The 25,237-nt window shown below is 35.2% G+C and overlaps 1 protein-coding gene and 1 pseudogene across 1 annotated transcript; both read right to left on the bottom strand.

Moving 5' to 3' along the window:
• Window positions 1-13,475: 13,475 nt before the first annotated feature.
• Window positions 13,476-15,368, bottom strand: LOC111880374 (transcription factor PCL1). The gene is made up of 2 exons (XM_023876793.3): window positions 14,150-15,368; window positions 13,476-13,856 (listed from the first exon to the last, which is right to left on the bottom strand). Exon 1 carries the CDS (start codon window positions 15,165-15,167, stop codon window positions 14,193-14,195), a length of 975 nt encoding a protein of 324 aa, XP_023732561.1. The 5' UTR covers window positions 15,168-15,368; the 3' UTR covers window positions 13,476-13,856; window positions 14,150-14,192.
• A 673-nt stretch (window positions 15,369-16,041) lies between these two features.
• LOC111880358 (probable carboxylesterase 16) lies at window positions 16,042-23,720 on the bottom strand (annotated as a pseudogene).
• Between the last annotated feature and the right edge of the window lie 1,517 nt (window positions 23,721-25,237).

The raw sequence follows: 25,237 nt of genomic DNA, 5'->3' as shown, positions 1-25,237 counted from the left end.
ACACTAATCCCTTGGATCTAAGTTTTCTCTAATTATACATGCAACTTCATATTATCCAAAGCATATACTCTAGCTAGCATGCAATTTGAGATATACAACATAAAAAACTAGTTAGATGAATACCTTTTTTATGTAGCTTGTAGAACTTGGCCTTTCAAGAGCTTATCACCCCAAGTGTGATGCCTTAAATGGTTCACAAACACCAAAAGCACGAGAATGACTTTGAGAGAGAGGTTATGAAGCTCCCAATTCGGCTAGGGTTTCATCTATGATCACACGTGTCGATTTTGGGAGTCTAGGGATTACTTTTATAGTGTGGAATTCCTAGGGTCTAACTTATAAACCCTAATTCACTTTCGTGGGCCTTTAATCCAATAATCCATATGATAAGCCCTTTGAACTAACTCTTCATGGATTCCCACATAGAATTAGTCCATCCTAATCAATATGGATCATTAGCCCAAACTATAACTATTACTGATTGACTTAATTAGTCCCTGTTAATTTAATCAGTCTCTTTTGATCACTAAATTAATTCTTGATCAATATTAATTAAATAATATGATTTCTCAATTAATATATTATTCTTATAATATATTAATAAATCACAGATAACCTCTTTCTCAAATATCAATCCTATCAAATTGCTCTGGTGAAGGCAACCCAAAAGGACCATGCTACTATCGGGTCAAGTACATACCAATTATAGTTATGGGCTTAGACACCTAATCCAACACAAAAGTCACAGAGAATTGGCCAATGATATTACAAAGTATTCCATTTGAGAATGTTACAAGATAATTCCCTGGAATTGAAGTCTCACATTCAAATAGCATTCCTTGAACTTGTCCTTACAATGCAAATAAAAATAAAACTATGTTTCGAAGTATTCTTAAGCAATCTATCATAACTCCTAAATAGTAGCTCAAAAATCTGATCATCAAACCATGCGATCAAAATCCATCTCTTCGCGACCAGACTCAGCTCACTCTTCCTTTTAAGCTTCCTTTCTTTTCTTCGATCCTACAAAACATCAAAATGCAATCTTATCACATCATGTATTAAGAATCTATAAATAGGAACTTAATAGATTTAGATAGTGGAATTACCTGGAGTAGAACCATACAATTTGATTTTACCCTCTCTTAGATATCTCAGGTAGTCAGGGTAGCTTCGCTTCCAATTTCCCTTTAAATAGCAATTCAAACAAGTGGACTCTTTGGCATTCGCGCATGAAACTATCTCAGAACTGGCTTTTCTCTTATGGTCAAATCTTTTGACCATGGCCAATTCCTTTCCCTTAGGAGAAGGAATCATTTCTGGGATGTCTATGTCATTGTCTATATCCATGGAAATTTAGGATGTAGATCTTCCAATCAAATTTACTTGACCAGTGCGCCAAATCATTGCTGATTTAGCAACAATTAGCAAATATGTAAGATCAATAAGGGTCATGTCGTGATCTATCATATAGTAGTCTTTAACAAACTGACCATACAACTCGGGAAGTGACTGAAGAACCAAGTCAACAACCAACTTTCTTGGGAAAATGACACTTAACATTCCCAACTTGTCAATAACTAAATATGCAACTTCATCCCCAATACGTGAGCACATACAAAATTTCCATCTTCTTGTTTATTGGCCAATAAGGCTTGAGTGACCTTGAAATTTTCAAGTCGACGAACATGTGGGTCATGAAGAATTATTTGAGGAGACGGTGGAAGTAAAGAATGATTTCTAGTTCCTCGATCGAAACGTGAAACATCATCTTCATGAGGAAAGCTTTTTCCAAAAGGATAAGGTAGACCATAATTGTCAAAACTAGACATCTACAAGGGGAGAAATTCAAGTTAGTTGATTCAATCCTTAATATAACACCCAAATGAAATATTAAGGCTATGACCCGACACAATAATTTATAATCCGGAAGAGGGATGCCGTAATCCAATTGCAATCTATTTGTCGGTAGGTAACTGACGATTTACCAATTCCTTCATGAAAACGAAAATTTTAAACGAATTAGGTTTTAAATGAAACTCCCAGATCTTTTGAGATTCATTAAACTTTTCAATGTCATGTTTAATCTCGATTATGCCCTTCAAGTTTGTGATTGGGATATCGAGGATCACAAACAAGGTGTGAATAACCATGCAAATTAGCTTGGTACTCTTGAAGTCATTTATCACCTAATCAATGTGTCAGTTGACCACACATGCTCCATTGACCTATGATAACCTACAAGCTACCCACTGCCATCCTTCATTAGTCCCATATTAGTGTGCCGGTTAACCACACACGCTCCACTAACGACCAACAAGGTACAATGTGCAATTTCTTGGATTAGCACCATATTCACACTTTTCCTAAGTAACTAAGATTGTGAATTTATAAACAATTTAGTTACTTTATATTTCAATATACTTTTAATGAGGATTTAAGTTTCCTATGAAACCTGTTCGGCTAACGACCCTCCACTGGTATTTTTCATTTTACTGCATAGGATCCATTAAAATGGTTAGTTATTAATAAGGAGTCGAAATATACCTAATGATCCTTGATTTGAAGATACTTGACTAGTTGTAGTCCCCTGATTAGTTCCTTGTATCCATCCTCGTTATTGGTTACGTAAAACTCACAACTGACTACCTAAGGTAGGACGTGACCTTGTGGCGACTTTAGTATGATCCCTAGTCCAGTTCCTCTTTGGTTTGATGCTCCATCTATGAATAGTGTCCATCTTCTTGTGTTTTCTTCTTCTAGAAGTCATTTAGTTTCTGTCTCTACTTCAGCTTGTAGATCATTACTAAAGTCAGCCATAAAGTCCTCCATTTCTTGAGCCTTTTATTGCGGATCTTGGTTCATTCTTGATGTTGTATGTGCTTAGCTTCACGGACTTTTCCATCCTCCCTGACATTTTTGGTTTTCTTATAACATTCTTAATAGAATAATTAGTTCTTACATTTATAGGATGTGTTTCAAAGTAGTGTCTTAATTTCGTGGAAGCAGTTACTAGTGTAAGTATAAGTTTTTCAAGGTGAGAGTACCTGGTTTTAGGATCCAAGAGACTTTTACTTACATATTATATGGGATGTTGGTCCCATTTAAGATCCTTTGGTAAGATTTCACTCATCGCGTTTGAACATACTGAAAGGTAGAGAAGAAGTGGTTCCCCATCTAATGGTTTTACCAATAGAGGTGTTGAGCTTAGGTATCTTTTAAGTTCTTGGAAAGCATCTTCGTGCTCCTTAGTCCACTCGAACCTTTTATTTTTCTTCAAGATGTCGTAGAATGGTTTACATTTTTCTAAGGATCTTGAGATGAACCTGTTTAAGGTTGCCACTCTTCATGTTAGTCTTTGAATACCCTTTGTTGAGGATAGGGATCTTATATCAATGTTTACTTTGATTTTCTCAGGATTTGCTTCAATTCCTCTTTTGGTCACCATGTACCCAAGAAACTTGTCTGATCTCATTCCAAAGTGACACTTGGAGGGGTTCAGCTTCATGTTATACTTATCCAGTATGTCGAAGGCTTCTTCAAGATTCTTGAGATGGTCTTTAGCTTTCTTTGACTTGACTACCATGTCATCAATGTTGACTTCCATGGTGTCTCCTTCCTAAGAGGTAGCTGATCTCCTTCCTGAGAGCTATGCAATCCTATGTGACATGACCAAAGTCTTCATGGTAAGCACATCATTTGGATTTGTCTTTCCATGTGGTGGATTTTTCTCCCTTCCTTGGCCATCTTTTTTTGTCGCCAAGATCCTTCATAGCAAATATTATCCCTGAAATATTTGCAGAAAAGCAGTAGTCAGTAATCGTAGGAAATTCTTCTGCCCCCCTCCCCCTTCATCTTCAAGGACATTAACCCTATGATGAACAGGTTTGGAATATGGTTTATATTTGTAGGATCTTTGTGCTGAGGAGTCACCCTTCCTATTGGGGTGATCGTATGAGCTTGGTGGGTTGCTCCTTTTTTGGATCTCCTTATCTTCTTTGAGCCTTATGAATCTTAATGCTCTGCTTCGGACCTCATACGTTCTCTTATATGGGGTCATTACAAGGTCTTTATAGAAAGGAGAGTCCTTTTTAAGCCCATTTAAAGGCTTCAACTGCAATAGTCATATCAATGTTGGGGATACTCAGAGCTTCTCTGCCAAACCTGTTCACAAAAGTCCTAAGGGATTCCTTAGGATCTTGAACCACTCGATAAAGATCACTAATGATCTTTTCGGATGTTCTACTACAAGAAAATTAATTGTTAAACAAATTAACTAAGTGAGAAAAAGAAGTAATAGAGTAAGGAGGAATGTTAAGAAGCCCTTTTAAGGCGATCCTATGAGGGTCGAACCAAAACCCTTGAATAAGCAATCTTCCTTCAGGTGTGTGGGAATGGGGATGATCTTCACTCTTTCCATATATTGTGCCAAATGCTCCTAAGGATTCGCGGTCCTATAATACGGCTTCATGTTGAGCGTTTGGAAGTTCTTTGGGACTTCGGTATAAGCTATTGCGGGAGCAAATCTTGAGATCATGTGGCTTGTGGGGGATACTTCCGGTATAGACTCAACTACTCCAGGAACGCTTGAGATCATTTGTCTTAATTGTTGAATCTCCTTAGCCATGATCGGTCATAAACTTGTATCAAGGTCCATAGAGTTAGTGTTAAAAGCTTTATTATTCACAAAGTTACCATGATCCTTTGTGTTTAGCATAATGAAGATTTCATCGGAATCCTGGGTCACATGAGCTCACTCGTTGGGAGTTGCACTTCGGTATCGAAGATTTCACCGGTTTCCATAGGATCATGTATTATGTAGGATGCTAGATTGTCTTTGTGAGTATTATGTGTATGTTGAGCAGGGCCCATTGTCTTAGGCGGTTCTCGTTATGTTGGGCAGGGATCATGATGTTGGGTGAGGCCCGTTATGTGGGCATAGCCCATTAGTTGTGTGTGTGGGACCCAATGTTATATATATGGTATGTGGTATTTTGGAGAACTTGTTAAGCTTTGTATTTATGGTTTTATGTTTAAATGTTTCAAGTACTTCTGGTTCCAAAGGGAAGGGTCCGGCATGATTCCATCGCATCCACGGGAGATTCCGCACTTATGATTTTGTTAGTACTCTGATGTTATTTTGAAATACATGCACTACTTTGATTATCTTTTGGAAGTAATAGATTAATGATTTGGTTGATTTAAAAATGAAAAATTTTACCTTGTATTTTGGGACGTTACAACGATATTCCAGTATAGTTTTCTACTTTTCATTTTGTTCTAGCTTAGCAACCTTGAATCAAAATTGGGTTTTTGTTCTAGTTTAGCAACATTGTAAATCCGCGGAAATCATCTTCTTCTGGAAAGACTACTTAGGTACATTTTTTTTACTGTTAATACTTATAGTTGGTGTTTATCTGTTTTATTAAAAGATTATCATTTCTTGAAGTTTTTGGGGGAGTGTATGAGGTGATTGTAATGGCTTAATACCGAGTTTCTTCTTGTAATCATGTCAATTGCATTATTTATTTTTGATATTTATCGAATTTTGGTTAACCTAAATGATCAAATTGGGAAAAGGGAAGGAAGTTAATCGCAATGTAACATATATTTTGTTATTCTTCTTTCTCATATTGAGTGTTTATATCAACCAATTTCAATATTAAATCATAAATTTTTTTGAGGTATGTAAATGAAAATTTATGAAAGGTCTAGAACAAATTATCTTTTCTTGTTTTTGTTTTTTGAGTTTCACAACTATGTTTGCTTTTTATGACAAAAGTGATAAGTTGATTTCTTTCTTTTTATGAAAAAAGTGATAAGTTGATTGCTTTTCACTATTGATACATCCTTTTGAAATTTGTAATAGAAAACCATAAATGAAAATGCTTGTTTTTGCAACAATATTGAAACTTTATTGCTATTTTAAACTCTTGATGTTGTTAAGAAGGTTTTAGACTTGTAATTGAGTACTTTGCTCAGTTGTTGTGGTTGAGAAAGATTTATAGACTTACACGCAACAAAAATTGATAATGATTTTGTTGGAAAATTTGAACTTGACTATTATTGTATTGTAATACTTGTCATGATCTTGTAGTTATCATACATGAGATGAACTTAAGTCTTCTCCCTATTAAAAGTTGCAATTACATAAGAGTACCAAATTTAGTAATTCAATAAAGTCACCACTTCATAGACGATGGTGATTAGTCTCATTTATCAAATGAAGTCGTATAGAAAAAGACTTTGTAGACTTATAATTCAATGTTATACGTCACAAGTCACGAAATCACGTTGAAAATGGTTGAACTTGTTGACGTTGTATACATATGAGATGAACTTGAGGCTTCTTCCTATTAAAAATTGTAGTTACATAAGACTACCAAATATAGTAATTTAATAAAGTCACCGCTTAATAGACGGTGGTGATTAGTCTCAATTATCAAATGAATTCGTGTAGAAAAAGACTTTGTACACTTATAATTCAATGTTATATGTCACAAGCCATGAAACCGTGTTGAAAATGGTTGAACTTGTTGACGTTGTACATTTAAGTTTACACGGAAGAAACTACTAAATGTAACGATTGAATGCATCATCACGATGTACATCGATACTAAAAAAAACTTTAGTTTATATAATTTATTTATTTAATTCATTACATGTTAAGGCCTAAGGGCCTTTTTTCGGCTCATCTTGGGAATTTGAACCCTAGGACCGGCCCTGACGACTCGTTGACCGTTGATTTTTTAACTAGTTTGACTTCTAGGTCAAACTTGTTGGGTTTGAGCTATAGAATAAGGTTGGACCTCTGTTATATTGTAGGTGGTTCCTTTTAGTTATCTATTCCTCTGAGATTGTGAGATTGCAGTTGTTAGCATCAGGTGAGTTTTCTCACCATAATATGTAGGACATTAGGTATCAATGCATGATTGATTGACTTCGTGACCTTCTGTATGAAATACTCTGGTGTGGCCATAACACTTGTATGAAGGACTATGGTGGGGCCATATCACTTGTATGAAATACTATGGTGGAGCCATAATAGGAAAGAGTACACTGGGGCTGCAACGAAAGTAAGTGTAAGACCATGATGATATCATAACATTCACATGTGTATGTTGTATTTTTGGAACTAATTTAAGCTTTGTGCTTACTTGTTAAAGTTTAATGTTTTAAGTTGTTTTGGCAGCAAGGGGAATGACATGGTTTGATTGCATCACATACATTGATATGTTTTGGAGACTATCACTTATTTTATTTCACTATCTTATTACTCTGGGTTTTTATTATAATTTGTTAAACCAAACAAATGGTTGTTTATTACTCTTTTTGAGAATGAGATTTTCATGATTACCTTTATTTAAAAATAAAAAAACTTGCTTTGATATTTGGGACATTACAAATTTCTCTAGGGCTTTTTAGAGAATAAGGGACATGGAAGTTTCCTTTCATAAAGATGCTTGGATATATCTTGATAGTTATGGCATGGTGAAGAAGCTACATGTTATGACTAATAATGCTCAAGAAATGGTTAAAATACAAAAGGATCACGAAACAAACATTTCTTTTTCAACTAGTTGGAAGAACTACCCAAAAGGGGCTACACTTTTTTCTATGTGGCTTACAACTAAATACTTTTCTTTAAAACCCGAGAAAGAGGGATTTGTAACAACCCAGATGTACACGATCTGAATCCTTATCACCTTGTTATGGTATTTGATAATGTTATGGGTTGTGCGATGATGGTGATATTAAACATTTCTATTGTAGAAAAGAAGTTGAAATCATGTAAGGTTGTTATCTTGAATTAGAGGAGAGGATGAAACGGTTTGTTCCGTTGGAATGAAATTGAGTGTTAAATGATTAGTTATTTATAACAATGGTTTATATAAAAGTACAATGCTATTCTGTAAAGAACCGACTTGAGAGTAAATGTTTTTTTATAAGGAAAATAAACAAAAATAATATATACTTTCAAGTTTTTTAGTTGAGACAAAGGTGTTTGTTTTTTTAGGATTGAGTGAATTTTGAAGGAAGAATATTGAAATGCCTTATGAAACGAAAATATTTTAAACTGTAAGTTAGGCTTGCATTTTTTTTTCTTATCTTCTTTGAGTGTGTGCTTCTCATTCTTGCATTATAAGTCTTCACAAGCCACATGAGTTGCCCTGTTACTTTCTTCATTCAAGGAGTCATGGTTATTTGGTTATTTAGAAAACTTAGTTATTTGGTTAGCTTTTTTATTTTTATTGATGAAGTAAACCAACTTGTGGTTTCAAATTTGAAAAAAACCAATCGTGAGAGTTACAATGTACTTAGTTCAATGAATTATATCTGTGTCCTTCGGGTTTAAATTTGAATTCGAAATTTAAACATTATAAAATGATTATATATATATATATATATATATATATATATATATATATATATATATATATATATATATATATATATATATATATATATATATATATATATATTCTTTTTAGTGTTGTAGTTTATTTATGTAATATATTTTGTATTTAGTTAGACGTACAACTAAATGAAATATAATGTTCACCAACGAGTCCATTAGAATGTCTTAATGAGATTTTTGTAATATATGTTATATAAATTAATTTTAATTTTAATCTTAAATATTTTATAAAAAATATTAATTAATTAAGTAAGATTTTTGTAAACTTTCACCCACCGCACTGAACTGAAATAGTTGCAAATACAGCCAAATTGGCAAAATTTGCCTTAAATTCTGCAAATGACCTAAACAACGCCATCAATGTCTTGGTGATTACCATGTGCACATGCTGAAATCTTTAATATTTATATAATAATAATCTATACGATTATTATTTAAATAATAATCTATACGATTATTGTTTAAATAATATATATTCAATAATTGAATGAAAACCCATTCTATAATTTTATATGAAATGTAAAGGTTGTGGCATTTTATGGATCGACAACATGTTATCTAGAATTCATTCAAATAGAATAATTTAATTAGGGATGAAAATGGAGCGGGTTTGGGGCGGGGTTGACCATCCTTGTCCCCATCCCCGAGTGTCTAATTTCGTCCCTATCCTCATCCTTATCCCGACGGATGCGGGGAATAAAATCATTTCCCTTTGTATTTTGGGCTTTTTCTCATCCATCCCTGGCTCATTCCCAACCCATCCCCAATATATCAATATAATAAAGTCAAATTACACAAAAAAACCAAGTTTAATAAGTGATCAAAACCATATGCCATAAACAGATTCTGTTTACATCAATCATAAAGTTTAAAAAATATCGATTTGGTATACAGATTGACGAACAAAGTGACGATTGATGAACTTTTGGAATTGAGAACATAATTTAGTATATGGCCTCTATCTCTAATGGTTTAATATAGATAAATTCTATTTAGTGAATTTAATTCAAATTTAATAAATGATCGATATATATATATATATATATATATATATATATATATATATATATATATATATATATATATATATACACACACACACACACACACATCAAAGTGGGGGACGGGGTGGGTTGGAGATTGTTATACCCGACCCCGACCCCATCCCTGGTTTTAGCATAATGGGGATTCCCGGCCCCGTACCGGTATCTGTTTTGGCAGGGAATACCCGTCCCTGATTGAGGCGGGTCAACCCGATTCCCCACTGGGTCAGGTGTAATTTTCATCCTTAAATTTAATCACTAATATTATTAAATTGTAATGAGATTAACTTGATGGTTAATACGATCTTGATGAATATTAAAAAAGGTAGGTTGATGTGAAATACACATTTGCCTTCATTATGCTTCATATTCATTTCGTTTGTTTTTTTTTCTCCTCCTAAATAAAAAAACAGTCACTGATACCAAACTAGAGCTCTTACATCCGCTTCTTCTAGTGCCTCGTTTGCCTTCTCCTTAACTTGCATCTTCTTCCGATCTATTTTCTGAGTTAGTCGGAATAGCTCCGCCCGCCGCAACTTGAGCCCTCTTTCTTTCTCGCTACTTTTCTCTAGACTCCTCATCTGCCTCCGACTCGATGACCATCGTTGCTGCCGCTCCTCTATTCTTATACAAAGGAACCGCTGTTGTCCACCACTTCTTCATTCTCCTTCTCCAACGAGTAGTTGTTACTAGCCGTTATCGTTAGAGCTCTGTCACCATCGTTGCCGTTGTCTTGATTTATGTTATGTTTTATGTTTTTTTTTTTCTAGTTTAATCATTTTCTCCCGATCAAACTACCGAGAGGGGGGGGGGGGGGGGGGGGGGGGGGATGTTAGTGATTAGGGTTAGGCCCAAGCCCTTTAAGGTTTAGATTAGATCTTTTCTATTATATAACAACAAATGTGCGATTATCACCATAACGAGACATTAAGATTTACTAAAAACGATACACTAAAATTTACTAAAAGAAAGAAAGAAAAATGTAGGCATTGCATGATTAATAATAAAAAAAATGTAGGTATTACGTGATTACAAAATATATAATTAACACAAAAATAATATGTATATAAACTTTGGCTTTCTATCTTTCTCGAAATTGGTCTTGGAATGTTTTTTTAAGGCCAATCTCGGATGAGCTATTTTTTGGACCGGTTCCAAACAGTTTTAGGACCGGACCTTTTCCGGTCCAACCTGTTTTTAAACAGATTCTAACTCGTTTGTTCTTTTAGACCAGTCTGAAACCATTTCTTTTGTTCATGTGATACATGCCTTAATGGTAGCAGAATTGGACTGTATTTGAAACACGGGAAGCCATGGTCCATGTGAGGCACGCTCTTTTGACTCAATTTCTCTTCAAATTCTTTCTCTTGCTCTACACATATTTAATCTATCACAGTCACACACAATTACACAAAACACACATATGGCCCACGTGAGGGTGGCTATTTTGACTCCGACTTTCTTTTCTTTCTCTACATATACAAACAGGGCTGGACCTACAATGGACCTTGTGGGCAGCTGTCCCACAAAAATTAATAACCATAATTAACAAATTTATAACTTTACTAAAAGGTTTGTAACTTGTCCTTTCAAACTTTATCCTATCTAATATTCCACACCGAACTTACAAAATTTTACTACCGGTCCATGTAGAAAACGTGAATCTACATAAATTCCTTTACACTTTTCCATTTACATATTAAAAACATCGACCAACAGTTTACCCACCAGCTAAGTAGTTATGTAGGAGATGCATTTTTTTTTTTTTTTTTTTTTTTTGTTTTCATATATTTTGTTTAAATAGGCTAAAGATCTTAGATAATATATAAATTTGTTTGGATCTAATAATCTAAATGGTTTAAAATTTACATCAAATAAACAAATTTGGTCAAAAACTGATTTCAGAAAAATGTGCTAAAAAAAATTGCCCCCACAAAAGATAATTCTTGGGTCCAACCGAGTTTGAGTTGAGCTCGAGCTCAACTTGTTTCGAGCCTTACATTACTGAGCAAGAAGTCGGCTTGTGAAGAATTATACGGGCTTGAGCTCAGCTTGGGCTCGACTTGTATATGCTACCCAAATTTTCTAAAATGGTGCTTATTAATTTTTTTTTATATCAATACATAAAAATAAAAAAGGAAATTTTATATTATATAAGTAGGTTCATTTAGGCTCACAACCATAATCAAGCTTGGTAATACAAGCTTGAGCTTGAACGCATTGTATAAACAGCCTTAATATTAAGCTTGAGTTGGCTCAGGCTTGTTTAAAATTGATTTCAATTCAAACATTTAATGAGTCTATCCCAAATATTTTACGACTAGGTTGATTCGTTCACATTTTACACAGATTGTTGGGAAATTTAGAGTTTGTGGTGAAGATCTGGATACCAACTTGGATCGTGATATCACTTTCCGAACTGATATTTCTACCCTATGCCTGGGTTACAAGAAATTCAACCTAGGATAATCCAAGTGGACACTTACGTTTCTAGGCACAGAAAACGTAAGCCAATATGCTAAAAGATTCTGTGAATGTGTGATGAAAAACGAGAGCTAAAGAACGTCGTCTCCTTGTGGAAAGGAAGAGTTGTTTATATATTAAACACGATTAGGGTTTCATTAGGGTTGGACCGTCATTAGTTGCTTTGGAAGCAAGTAATATTAATTCCTTTGGAAACCCCAGACCTGGGGGCGCTGCCCCCGGACCCCCGACTAGTCGCCGAACCGACTTTTGGCTCGATCTTATACATGTGTGCACTCCGCACAAAGCCCGTACATATATTAGAGTACAAATCATGAAGCCCCTTAGCTCACATGTTAGTTCTAGTTACTTAAAATGACATGGTGACACTAAAATCACCAGCACGACTAACAAAGGGGAAGAATTGAGCAATTGGTGTCTTTCATTAAGTTAACAATAATAATACGCCAAAGTCTAAACTATAAAAAAAACACTAAAGAAATGACATCTCAATAACCAAACCATTGAAACCCAATAAAAATGCTAGATTTAACATTGTATAATTTCTTCCGAGTTTAGCAACTTAGCAAGGCAACTAAAAGATCTAAGTAAGTAAAATAGTCATGTTTGGTATTATGGAGAACACGAGAACTTCATGTAATGATCTAGGGTGAAGAAATGAAGAGTAGAAGATGAAGTTTGTTTATAAAATACGTGGCAACAAAATTAAATTCGCTACAAGCTTAAGCAAGTAGCTTAGTGTGAGAGAATAACAACACAAGTTCACGCATCTTGTGGCCATTTCAAGTAGGAGTATTCACTATTTGGATAAAACTGAATTCTTCAATTGGACAATTTGGATCGGACTATTTGGTTCGGATATTCAGATTTTTGGATTGGTTTTTAGCAAAAACCGAATTTTTATTTTGGATTGTTTTTTATTTATAAAATAAAAACCGAATAGTCCAAAAAAAACCGAATTGAAATTTATTAATATATAACTTTAATAATTTATAAATTTGCTAAATTATTCTTTTAATATATTAAAACTTTTCATCTATTATAATATTTTAATTTGTATTTCTTATAAAAAAAAATTGTCTATAAAATAGTAAACTATAATATATTTTTCTTGATAGTTATTTATAAGTTTTAATTCACAACTAATTAAACAATATTTTTTAGTTTATATTATAGAGTAAGTTAATACTAAAGTTATATATTTGTTGAAATGTCTTGATTCTTGAAAATCGAATTGTAAAAAACCGATCCAACCAAATTATAATTTGGTTGGATCGGATCGGATTGGATTTGAATTTAGTTTGGACTATTTGGATCTACGTTATAAAAACAGAATTTAATTTGAATTCACTTGATCGGATCGGATTAAACCAATCCATCCAAACGAACACCCCTAATTTCAAGCAAAGACTCGATCACTCCAAGAGTATTATATATGCCCCAAAGCCTTTGACAAATTGGGGTAACATCAACCTCTAAAGTTTCTTTCTTCTCTTAGAGAAAAAAAAAACATAGGGAATAACTACTAATGGAATAATCAAAGTTTATAACCATATAACTCAATCTACCAAAAACTAAAATTACAATGGCAACAATTCTCATAGTTATTGAGTTTATATTTAAAATAAGAAATTAAATTGTACACTTAATGGTCTCAAGCCACACCCGACCAGTAAGAGGTAAATCACAGAACACCAATGGTCGCAAATTTTGAAACCGGTGCGAGGGCAATTGAGTAGATATTGGGTTAGGACTAAGGAAATTACCAAACAGTCCTTGGCAATCATGTGGCAGCAACTGTTGTCTTCTTCTTCAATGCAACCGGAGAGTTTTAGATTACGTTCATGACTTAACCCCAAATCACATTTACACCATCTCTTCATCTTCAAAAGATTTTGCAAGTCTTCCACCTAAAAGGCACAAGTCTACCAATAAATCTATATTTAAAGTTCACAGAATCACAGCCTTAGTAGCTAATTGCTAATGTTATTGACAAGTACTCTGAAAGTTTTTAATCTAACCGTGTTGTTGGTGTATAAGTATAATTATAACCAAGTTTTAATGAAGTGTTGATCTATCAAAGTTGATATTTTCTACCTACAGACTGATTTCTTGAATTATGAATCAGATAAGTGACGAAAAAGGTAAATAAAGAAAGTGAATTGACCCAATTTTTATGTACAAAATAAAACGAGAATCTCACCTCTATTTGCTTAGATAATTATCCAAAATCGGGGATAGAATTTCTAGTTATCATTAGGAGTTCTACTTTGGTGAAATGGTGAAACTGAACCAAAATTGTTTCCAGACCAGTCTCTTGGTTGCATCATCATATTATACGGATGTGAATGAGGGGAGAAACCCTGATGATATGCACTTCCGCCACCACCTGATCGATTGGGTACCATCTGCGGCGGTGGGTAGGCCAAAGGCACCATCTGCTGTGGGTATGGCATTGGAATGGGAACATGAGAGTGACCATTTCTATTTCCAACGCCGCCATTGCCACCGGAATCGTGAAAACTCTTGGGAACAGTAGCGGAAGCGAACAGAGGATCGGAAGAAGATGGCCCTTCGTTAGATGATCCGTGCATCCGTTTTACATAAAGCCTATACTTCTGTAAATGACTGGCGACATTCTCTCTCGTCAATCCTTCAACGTTCATCAGCTGCATAATCGTTTTAGGAACAGCGTTCTTCACTCCTAAATGCGCAACAACCTCCACAAATCGCTTGTGCAGTTGCGGCGTCCAAACCAAACGAATCCTTTTCAACGACTTGGTGGAAGAATCATCGGCTCGCAAAGCGGAGTCAGCTTCCTCTCCAGCTCCACCACTAGCGCCGCCGCTATCAACTCTCCGTAGTTTCCTCGAATCGGAACCGTCTGGAGTCAGATCGACGGTCTCCTCGCCTTCCACAACCATTTCTTCTTCTCTATCATCACTAAACGACTTAAAATCAGTATGTTTATTTACCTGATTTTGTTGCGATTGCCCTTGGAGACTTGAAATTGTGTTACGAGAAGCGCGGTCAACGTCAATCATACTCCGGTGAGGCCCCGGTGTGATGCTGAAAGCCGATGCCATCTCCGCCGATATCAGCAACTGTGATAACGACGGCAAGTCGTCGACGTTCGGCAACCCAGCCTCCCACTCCGAAACTCGGTCGTCGTCATCTCCACCGCTGACATCGAAGTCGGTAATTCTGACTTCCTCTCCCATAGCAATAAATTGGTAAGCAAGTTGAACCGATTTCAACGAATTAAACGCCCTGGATAACAATTTCTGAGGTAGGATTCAGAGATTGGAGAAATTTGATCAGGTCACGTGTGAATGATTGGAAACTGAGGTAGATATTTTCGAGGGGAAAAAAGGGTAAAGTGCAAGGGGAAAGTGCACAATCTGGATTCCAGACAGGATTGAAGTATCTAGATGCCAGCGTGGTTATCTTACCCAATATTAGATATTTTTTTGATTTTGTTAGATCGTTCAAATTGTTATTTTTTTAAAAAAAAAAATATTTATTTATTTTTTTAATTAAGACATAGGTAAAATGGTAAATTTCGTTTTCCTGGTTTATAAAAAATCGAGACTTTGATCTAAAATATTTTGGAATTATATCACTGGTTAAAAATATTATTTTTACTAGGTGTGAGACCCGTATATTATACGGGTTGATTTAAAAAATGATTAAACTTAAAGTATAAAAATGAAATATTTTTTAATATACAACTTTAAAATAAAAAAGAAAGAAACGTATTTATTACAATTTAATATAATATATATATATATATATATATATATATATATATATATATATGATATTTAATACTTTATATTTATAAGTATATGACTTTAATTAAAAATTAAAACAAACCAAAAATTGACAAGTGGATAATATTTATTTCAAAATTACCACAAAATGACAAGTGTCAAAACTCATAAGAGATTGACAAGTGACCAAAAAACCTTCATTTATTAAGGAGGATTAATTTTAGACTAATTTGTTTTAAATTTTTTTAAGAGGACAATTATGTCCTTATCTTTTTCTTTTTCATTATATATTTATAAGAAAATAAAAATATAATAATCTCACCCACCCTTACTATCCTGCTTCACCAACACCTCTTTAAACATTGTTCTTCTTTATTTCTTTATCTTCTCTCACCACCACCACATCAACCGGCCGGAAAAACCTGAAAGCCACAACCACCACCACTTGTCGAAAAATCATAACTCCACCCTTACTACTCACCGAAAAGATCGACATGTGCAACAATCCAAGGTTGGATCATGGAAGAACCAAAACCATCAACGATCTGTGTGCTCCTAAGGTCAACGCAACCTGAGATCCTACACTCGACTAAATTCGCCTGTTTAGCTAACAAACTTAATGTCGTCCTCAAACGCCACAAAATACTAACTCTCTTGTGCAAGCTTATACCTAACCACAACCACAATCGTGTTATACTCCTTATCGATCCTCCGACAAAACATATAATTAGTCAACGAAACACCACTCTTAGTCACAAATCCACCTCCATTAAACTACAAAACCACCAGTAATTTATGTAAATTATGAACTAGAGCTGGCGAGTAACCACCACAAACCCCATCAGTAACACCCTGTTCGGGATCATTCTGTAATTCAGGGTCGTGGGCCGAAAAGTTAAGTGTGTAAAGGTTTTGGGCCTTAAGGAGTCGATGTTTAGACCTTTTAGAAGGAGGTAATGATGGTTATGAGATGGGAAAATGTCATATTAGCCCATCGAACTTGTCGTGTTTGTTTTAAAAGGTCACCCAACTTTTTCTGGTACATTAAGGGAATGAACTCTCGTTCAACCTGTTAAAAAAGTCGCTTAACCCACTATAACAGGTTTTAAAATGAAAGTTTGATTTTTGCTTTGACCTTTGACTTGGTCAAAATCAAAAGTCGTTTATTTTCTTTTTAGGACGAAGCCTTGTATCAGTTATCAAACGACTCCAGCTAAGGAAGGGGCATCGTCTTCTTCCCCCTTCGACTAATCGGGAACGGGAAAAGGAACATAACGCCATCGAAGCAGCTCCGAGGGGTATCAATCGTGGGTGGGTCAGAGAAGTTACTTCGGGGTTTGTCTGATTCAAAGAAATAAGGAGACGATGGTGGTGGTTCGTGGCCCGGTGATGGCAAATTCGCCAGGGGGGTAGTCGACCTGCGATGGCCCGTTTTTTGGTTTGCTCTTCGTCACTAATCGAGGGAAGAGAAACAACTATAAGGGGTGACATCGACGTTGTTGGATCAACGAGTAAAGGCAAAGGGAAACGGGGAACATAAGGCAAATCAGGGAAGGAAGGAATATGAACGAAATCAGGAAATCGATGCGTCGGTGGCTCTTAATCGATCACGAGGAGGGATCGTTGTATCGAGACTGTCAAAGGTTGCAGGTAAATGGACGAGGTTGCTTCAGCAGTTAATTATGTGAAGAACAGTAAGTGGCAGTTATCAGAATCCTCAGAGATAATTTCTCTCTATCACTTCCCCTTCGTCTTCTTTGATTTGTTCTTGTTTTTCAATGTACAGAGTCATATACATACAAATCAATAATCAATCACTAATTTTTTTTGTTTGATTGATCTAAAAATGAAAATAAATAGTTGACCTGATCAAGAAGGGTAGATATAGTGAGTATACTTTAATAGAGGTGGAGGTGCAGTTTATGGTCAAACAGTGGTCAAGGCACACATTTTACAGCTTTACCTGATATCAGGTCACATAAGGATATTTTAAAACAGGAAAATGAGAGTTCATTCCCTTAATGTACCAAAAAAAGTTGGGTGACCTTTTAAAACAAACACAACAAGTTCGATGGACTAATATGACATTCGCCCTTATGAGATCTAAACCTTTGAGTTGTGTTTTGGAGTCAAAGGGTAAAACGGAAAAAGTCATAGGGCGGGTTCTTTCATGAAATATGGATTTTTTTAGAAGTTTTGAGTACAATATATTTAGATAATATTATAGATCTCTTCAATACCTTTCGGTGGATATAAAGATCGTCGAAAACGGAGTTGGAACGAAGAAGTTATGACCGTTTGAATTTAGGGCGGTTTTGGGTTGAGACGCGTATGCTGGGCATACTTAACGTGTAAGTTGGGCGTACTAGGGTTTCCCTAGTATGTTGGGCGTAAATTGAGTATGTTGGACATACGCGATCAGTGCCAAAACCCTATTTTTGGTCTGTATAGGAAGTGGGTCATAGGGAATCGGCGAGTCCCAAAGTGGAACTCGGCGAGTTCTATGAAGATGGCCTTAGACTCGGCGAGTTGGAAGAACAACTCGGCGAGTCCTATGAAGATTGCCTGGAACTCGTCGAGTTGTTCTTCAAACTCGGCGAGTCATATGAACTTTCACTAAGTAAGAGGGGTTTAAGTGTTGAAGGTCCAACCCTTCGTATCTGCACGCGGGATTAACAGTGTAACGTAGTCCCAAAACCCCAAATCCTCTTGCGGGATGTTTTGGTGAGGATTGGAAGCGAGTAGGAGACCTGCTCGTGGAACTCGACGAGTTGCTCTCAGACTCGGCGAGTCGGATCACGAGTCGGTTCCATATTCCTGAGTAGTGAGTCAAGGGTGACTCAGTGAGTGGAAAGAGGGACTTGGCGAGTATGACCGGGATAGTAGGAGAAGGACTCGGCGAGTCTGTGCCACGACTCGGCGAGTTCAGTGAACTAGAAGTTGACTTTGACCAAGAGTTGACCTTGGACCAGGGATGGGTCAGTCAGTTGACCTAAGGGTATTTATGAGTGGCTAATCTATGTTTATGGGTTTGTAGCCGGAGGATTACCGGTGCAGCAGCCAGACGTCTAGCAGTCAGACCTTCGGTAGCTACTCTTCGAGGTGAGTTTCTTTCCAGTAGTAATGGGTCTAAGGCACCAAGGCCGGTCCATATAGATGATAAGTTAGTATCGGAGTGTGGGTCGAGCCCGTATCTCTTGGTTGTGTTGATTATGATATATGCCAGTATGATAGAATTGTCTATACTCGTTGTCTGTGTGATACTTGTATGTTATGGTTTAGCAGCTGAGTGTGGGCAAGGCCCGTATCTCCCAGATAGCGGAGTATGGGCGAGGCCCGTATCTCCCAGATAGCGGAGTGTGGGCGAGTCCCGTATCTCCCAGCTAGCGGAGTGTGGGCGAGGCCCGTATCTCCTAGTTGTTCATTGTATGTTTGTATGGTATGAGGTATTACGGGGGGAAACTCACTAAGCTTTGTGCTTACAGTTTTCAGTTTTGGTTTCAGGTAGCTCTTCTTCGAAGGGGAAGGAGCTGGCGCTGTAGCGGCCCATCACACACATGCCTCGTATTCCGCACTATGAGATCTTCCTGGGGATTTGTACTCTGACATTATTATGTTTATGAAAATGTTTTCTAGACATGTGATATCTTTCATGAAATGTTATGATCGATGAACGTTTTATTCCTAATGCTTTACTAAGTATATGTTTTAAAAATGAAATTTTTGGCTCGTATTTTTGGGATGTTACATATTGGGTTAAGAACTTAGGGTTTTGGACATTAAGCACTTTATAGCCATGCAAAGTCACAAAGTTGGAAACTTTATGACTTAGGACATCATTTTGGGCTTCGATTTGAGTTTTAGACGTAAGGTCTTAATGAAATAAGCTCTTAATGGAGTTTTGGGACTGGGTTGCGTACGTTGGGCGTACCTAGTGGTACGCTTTGTGTACGCGGTCAATATCCCACTTTTGGTCAACATCAGAGTACGCTGGGCATAGTCTCCTGGTACGCAGGGCATACTCCAATGGGAAGAAATATTGACTTTTGGACTTTGACCGTTGACTTTGAATTTGACCAGGGTCAACCAAGTTTGACCAAGGGCACTTTGGGTATTTTGATTTATAGTTTGAGATTTGGGTTCCTGTTAATTGTATAGGTGACCGGTAGAGATAGCTTTTAGAGCAGTGATCGGTACAACTATTCTTTCAGAATGTGAGGTGAGTTTTCTCATTATATCCATGGGTCAAAGGTACAAATGTCGACCCATTACTTGTTATGTGGAATGCTAGTTATCTTTGTGATTCTTACATGAAAGAACAGGATTTAGCCCCTGGCAATTGTATGAAGACCATGATCTGGCCCATGACAGTTGTATGAAAGACCAGGATCTGGCTCCTGATACTTGTATGTAAGACTGGGATTTGGCCCTCGGCATTGCAAGGAAAGACCATGGGGTTATCCCATGACACTTGTATGTTTTAGTATGTGGTATTTTGGGGAATTCACTAAGGTTTATGCTTATGGTTTCATATTTTATGGTTTTAGGTACTTTTGGTTCGAAAGGGAAGGACCCGACATGACTGCACAGTATCCTTTAGAGTTTTCCGCATTTGCAATTAATGATATTACCCTGATGTTTAAATGATATATTCACTTTGATCGGTTTTGGAACAACTCGTTTGTATGATTTATTGTTTTAAAAATGAAAAAATACCTTGGATTTTCGGGACGTTACACCATCTCCCTGTTTTAACCCATGGATTTGGAAAGTACTGAATGAGGGAGAAAGATTCGAAGGGTTAAAGGTTCAATGGATCAATATTGATATCTTTGGTAGCTACATCGTCTTTAGAGAAGCTAGGGTTGGCCGGAGCGACTGATTCATTGGGGCGTGAGACGACACCGAATTGATTGAAGATTTTGGTATGGGTTTTAGTGAGGGTTTGTAATTGGTGTTTCAAGATGAATGTATGAATAACACTATAGAATTTTACAGAAAGTGACAGAAGAGACTTGTTCAATTCAAAATTGAGGAAGAAGGTTTGATATGGGTGGGTGAGTTTATATTTTGTTTTTTTTATTCTATTTTAATTAAATAAATAGTAAAGTAAATAAAAAGAAATGGAAAAAACAAATAGAAAGGGAAAAATGTCATTTCAAACATATTCAATTCTGAAATTGACCAAAAAAGCAACAAAAACTTTATTTCGGATTAGTTGTGCAACTCCAAAACATTTTGGACCACAATCCCAATTTTTGACAAACTATAGGGACCAAATTTGTAATTTTGTCTATATGATATAACTAGTTGTACACTTTACAAAATTACAACCGTGAATAATTTCTTTTGACAATTATTTCTATTACATGTTATATTTCAAGGGACATATATATATATATATATATATATATATATATATATATATATATATATATATATATATATATATATATATATATATTGTATTTATCGCAATAAAAAAGGAAATAAATTTTAACACTTAACATTGTAATTTCAAATGAATAAACTAAAGTCAAATGCTATAAAAATCAAATACAACAATTTTCCTTTTGAATAGATGTACAATACAAACATGTTATGCGTAGAATCAAAATATGAATCAAAATAAAAGTGTGTTCTGTGTATAGTTAAAAAGACACCAAAATATAAATCAAAATAAAAGACGAGTCTCAAATGTGTTCTGTCTTCTCAAAACTTGGTCTAAGGTACCTGTCTACTAGTGACCTGAGAATACAAGTTATTTTGAAAGAGTAGATCAGAATTTAAGCTGGTGAGTTCATAAGTATTTTAATGTCATTGTTTGTATTAGTTTGATGAAAGTGTTTGTAAATGTTTGTAAGTGTTTGATGTAAATGTCTGTATCTTCTAGAAAATCCTATATTTTCTACTTATAATGAAATGTAGTCTTCTACCAAGACCCGACTGTTCTATATGTCTGTTCTTTTGTAAAGGTGAGTGTTTTCCCAAATATGACTATCATTACCAAAAATATAGTTTACATTACCGTTTATGTGAGAAGATCACAATATGAATGTAATGGGAAAATGACAATGTACTGTAGTATTGTATATAGTAACTACCATTGTACTAACTACCTTAAACCAATTGTTTAATTAAGGTAAAATATGATGAGATTATAACCATACTTGATTGACTAGTAAAACACGACGATAAAAGACGTCGAAATGATATGACATTTGTCACCCGTAGACCTGCAGGTCCAACTGTAGCTAGCAACAAGGTGTAGGATGGTCAATCTCGTATAGATCTATACATAAAATCACGCTCTCCCTCCAGGAGACTCTGGTTACAAAACGTGACACAACAGTATATTGCCATGCCATGAAGTAATGGCTCACATTAATGTTATATTGTTCTTGTATTAGTGTAGTATGTTCCTTCTGTTTTAAGTGTATAGTATGTTCCTTCTGTTCTAGTGTATAGTATGTTCCTTCCGTTCTGGTGTATAGTATGTTCTTTCTGTTCTTGTTATAGTATGTTTGAACTGACTCATGTATGAACCGACTCTTGTAAGTTTTCATTGTTCTAGAAATAGTGAGTAGTAATCCTCTAAACTATACCTATTTTAGTTTACTGATACTGTTGTTTGAATGACTGATCATGTTTGTACACCTTTGTTACCCAAAGGTATTGAGCTGATTGGAAGAAATTTTATATCTACATAGATATAAATCATATATAAGTAAGATTCAAACGGCACTTGGACAAGCAACCAATACCCTAAGTCCACAACCAAACAAAGAACAGGAAATAAGCGAGTTATCAGTCCTAAGCCCTTTCAACCTTATCTATATAACTATATCTATATAGACATGATTTTGACAATATATAAGTTTAAAAGAGTTTTGTAAAACAATAAAGAGTTTATATACTAGAGTTTTAACCATTTGAATGGTTATTGATGACTTGATGTCAGTTTATAAAGTGATTTGAAACTGTTTATTTGATAACACAGTTTTGAAGTATAAGAAATCCTCTTGTTTGACAGTTATAAATCACATTTGATTGATACTATAACTATAATGTTTTCTACTTGTATTCCCCCCCCCCCCATAAAAGCATTTAAATTCATTTAAAAGATAATTTAGGGGTATGAACTCACCTGTAGTGAGTGATTCGAATAAAAGATCGATATAGGATGCTAAGTATGCCAAGTGATGTCCCGAGCACAAGTAGATCCTAATAAGCATATAATAACACATATATGTATATAATTAGTGTATATAACAACTAATCATGTTAGGGAACAACCTTAGGGACTAGGAAACACTTGGAAAGAAGTGTTATAATCACATATGATTGTACTAAAGTTGTTCACAGCTACACAAGTGTGTTTTTACGGCCTAGATGATGTTTACGACCATGACATGATGTGTTTACGACCATATGAAGAGTTTACGGCCATAAAATCTTGATGATCATGCTTAAATGGTTGTTTTTTGGATGCTAAACATGTGCTTCTAATGAATAACAAGTATATGGAAAGGATACTTACGATTTGGAAGCTAGAAAGGGTGTTTACGGCCCAAAGAAACTAGTGTGTTCTTGGCGTTCTTGGTGTTCTTGGTGTTCTTAATGATACTTGAGAGAGAATTGAGTGTTCTTGACTAGAAAGCGTTAGAAGTGAAGAATAATGAAGGAATATCATAATTAAGGGACTAGTTCATGGCCAAATAAGGGCTTATGACCGTAAGCTCTAGTTTATGGCTATAAACTCCATATGATGGAGTTTTCCGGCTTGAATGCTGCACAATGAACTCTAGCAGATACTTCCTAACACCCAATCCTTGAATGTACTAGGCTTTGAACACTCAGATAGATCCTTAACAAGGCTAAAAGATAGCAGAAACAAGTCTGACTTTTGATTGAATTGATTGGCTTTATAAGATAGAAACTTCGGGTTGTCACACGATTCAAAAAGGAAGGGCCCGACTTGATCGCAGCACGTCCACCCATGTTTTTGCAACTATATGATTCTGGGATTGTACTCTGATAACTATTTTTACTCTGAAGTATTTTTGAATGATTGGAAAAAGGATAATTGGTGTTTCTGGTTGATTTAAAAAAATGCGATTTTTATCTTATAATTCTTGGGATGTTACAAGGTCTATCAATGCTAGAAGATTTGTCGGTATCAGAAGTGAGTGGAGTCTCATTTTCAACCTGTTCAATACATTACAAATTTCATTATGATACTTAATATCCATAGAATAGAAATTTGTTTATTTTTTAAATTTATATGAGCTACATTTATAGTTTTCCTATTTTTTGATGTAGGTACCTTTATCAGTGGACAAGCCTGTTGAATTAGAGCCCATTGTAATCTGTGATAATAACCTAACAAAGACAAATGAGTCATCAATACAGGTAACTAATAAGCTAAATACTTATACTATAGAAGATTGATTTATGGTATTTAGATTAAATTTAGTTATACTTTTCTTCTTTACTTTTGAAGGTCATTTCATCAGTAGGCACGAATACTGGATTAGAGCCCATTCCAGTGACAACCAAGAATAAAACAAAATCAAAAGTATCATCAACACCAATATGTTATTACCTAACATTGTTATAATGAATACTTTTACTTTTTTTTTCTTTATTTATTCAGGTAATCTCATCTGTAGGCAACAATGTTTCATTAGAGACCACTCCAATAAATAAATAAAATAAGATCACATACAATTGAGTCCATAACATCAGTAAGTACAATGTTAACATTCTTTTACTGCATAAGATTGTTTTTTTAATTTACGTACAACCAACTTATACTTTTTTTTCTGTATTTTTGCAGGTAATTTCTATGGTCAAAATTGTTACATTTGAATGCACTCCAACATAGGAAAAAAATACAAACAACACAAACAAATCAGTTTCTCCAGTAAGTAAAAACTTGAAAAGTTCAAAAAGGTTAATATATTATTTATACTTATTTAAGATTACACATATTTGAGTACATTCATGGTTTTCAGGAATTTGGAAAACTCAAGAAAATAAGTTTGCATCCAAAAACGCCACAACCTTAGGCGCCAATAGACACACAAGTATGTATTGCATCATCCTATAAATATATATTTTTTCTTACTATGCTATAATTCTTTGTAGGAGATTAATTGTGATCTATACATAGCAGAACGAATAGCAAGAAACCTTGTTGCCCGTGGTAAAGCTTACTTCTCAACAGGAAAGTAATATATTCATGGGATTCCACTGCAAGATGACTGCTATAAGGTCTCCATTGAAGAAGTGTTAAAGGAGAATGCACATTTACCAGTTCAAACTACCGAGCACATATTAGTTGGAGAAGTACATAAATGTTTTGTTGCTTGGGCAAAATACCTTGTAATTGTAGATGGACATGTTTGTTTATTCTGTTATATATTTTTAAGTATTTCTTTCTTTTAATCATTTTTGTTTTAATGTTAGACGACACATACAAATTTTGTTGCTGTAGGTACCAACTTCAAGTATGG

The sequence above is a fragment of the Lactuca sativa genome, chromosome 8, assembly GCF_002870075.4.
Source record: "Lactuca sativa cultivar Salinas chromosome 8, Lsat_Salinas_v11, whole genome shotgun sequence".
NCBI classification, from domain to species: Eukaryota; Viridiplantae; Streptophyta; class Magnoliopsida; order Asterales; family Asteraceae; genus Lactuca; species Lactuca sativa.
The sequence above is the reverse complement of the archived record's forward strand: the minus strand, read 5'-3'. Positions and strand labels throughout refer to the sequence as shown.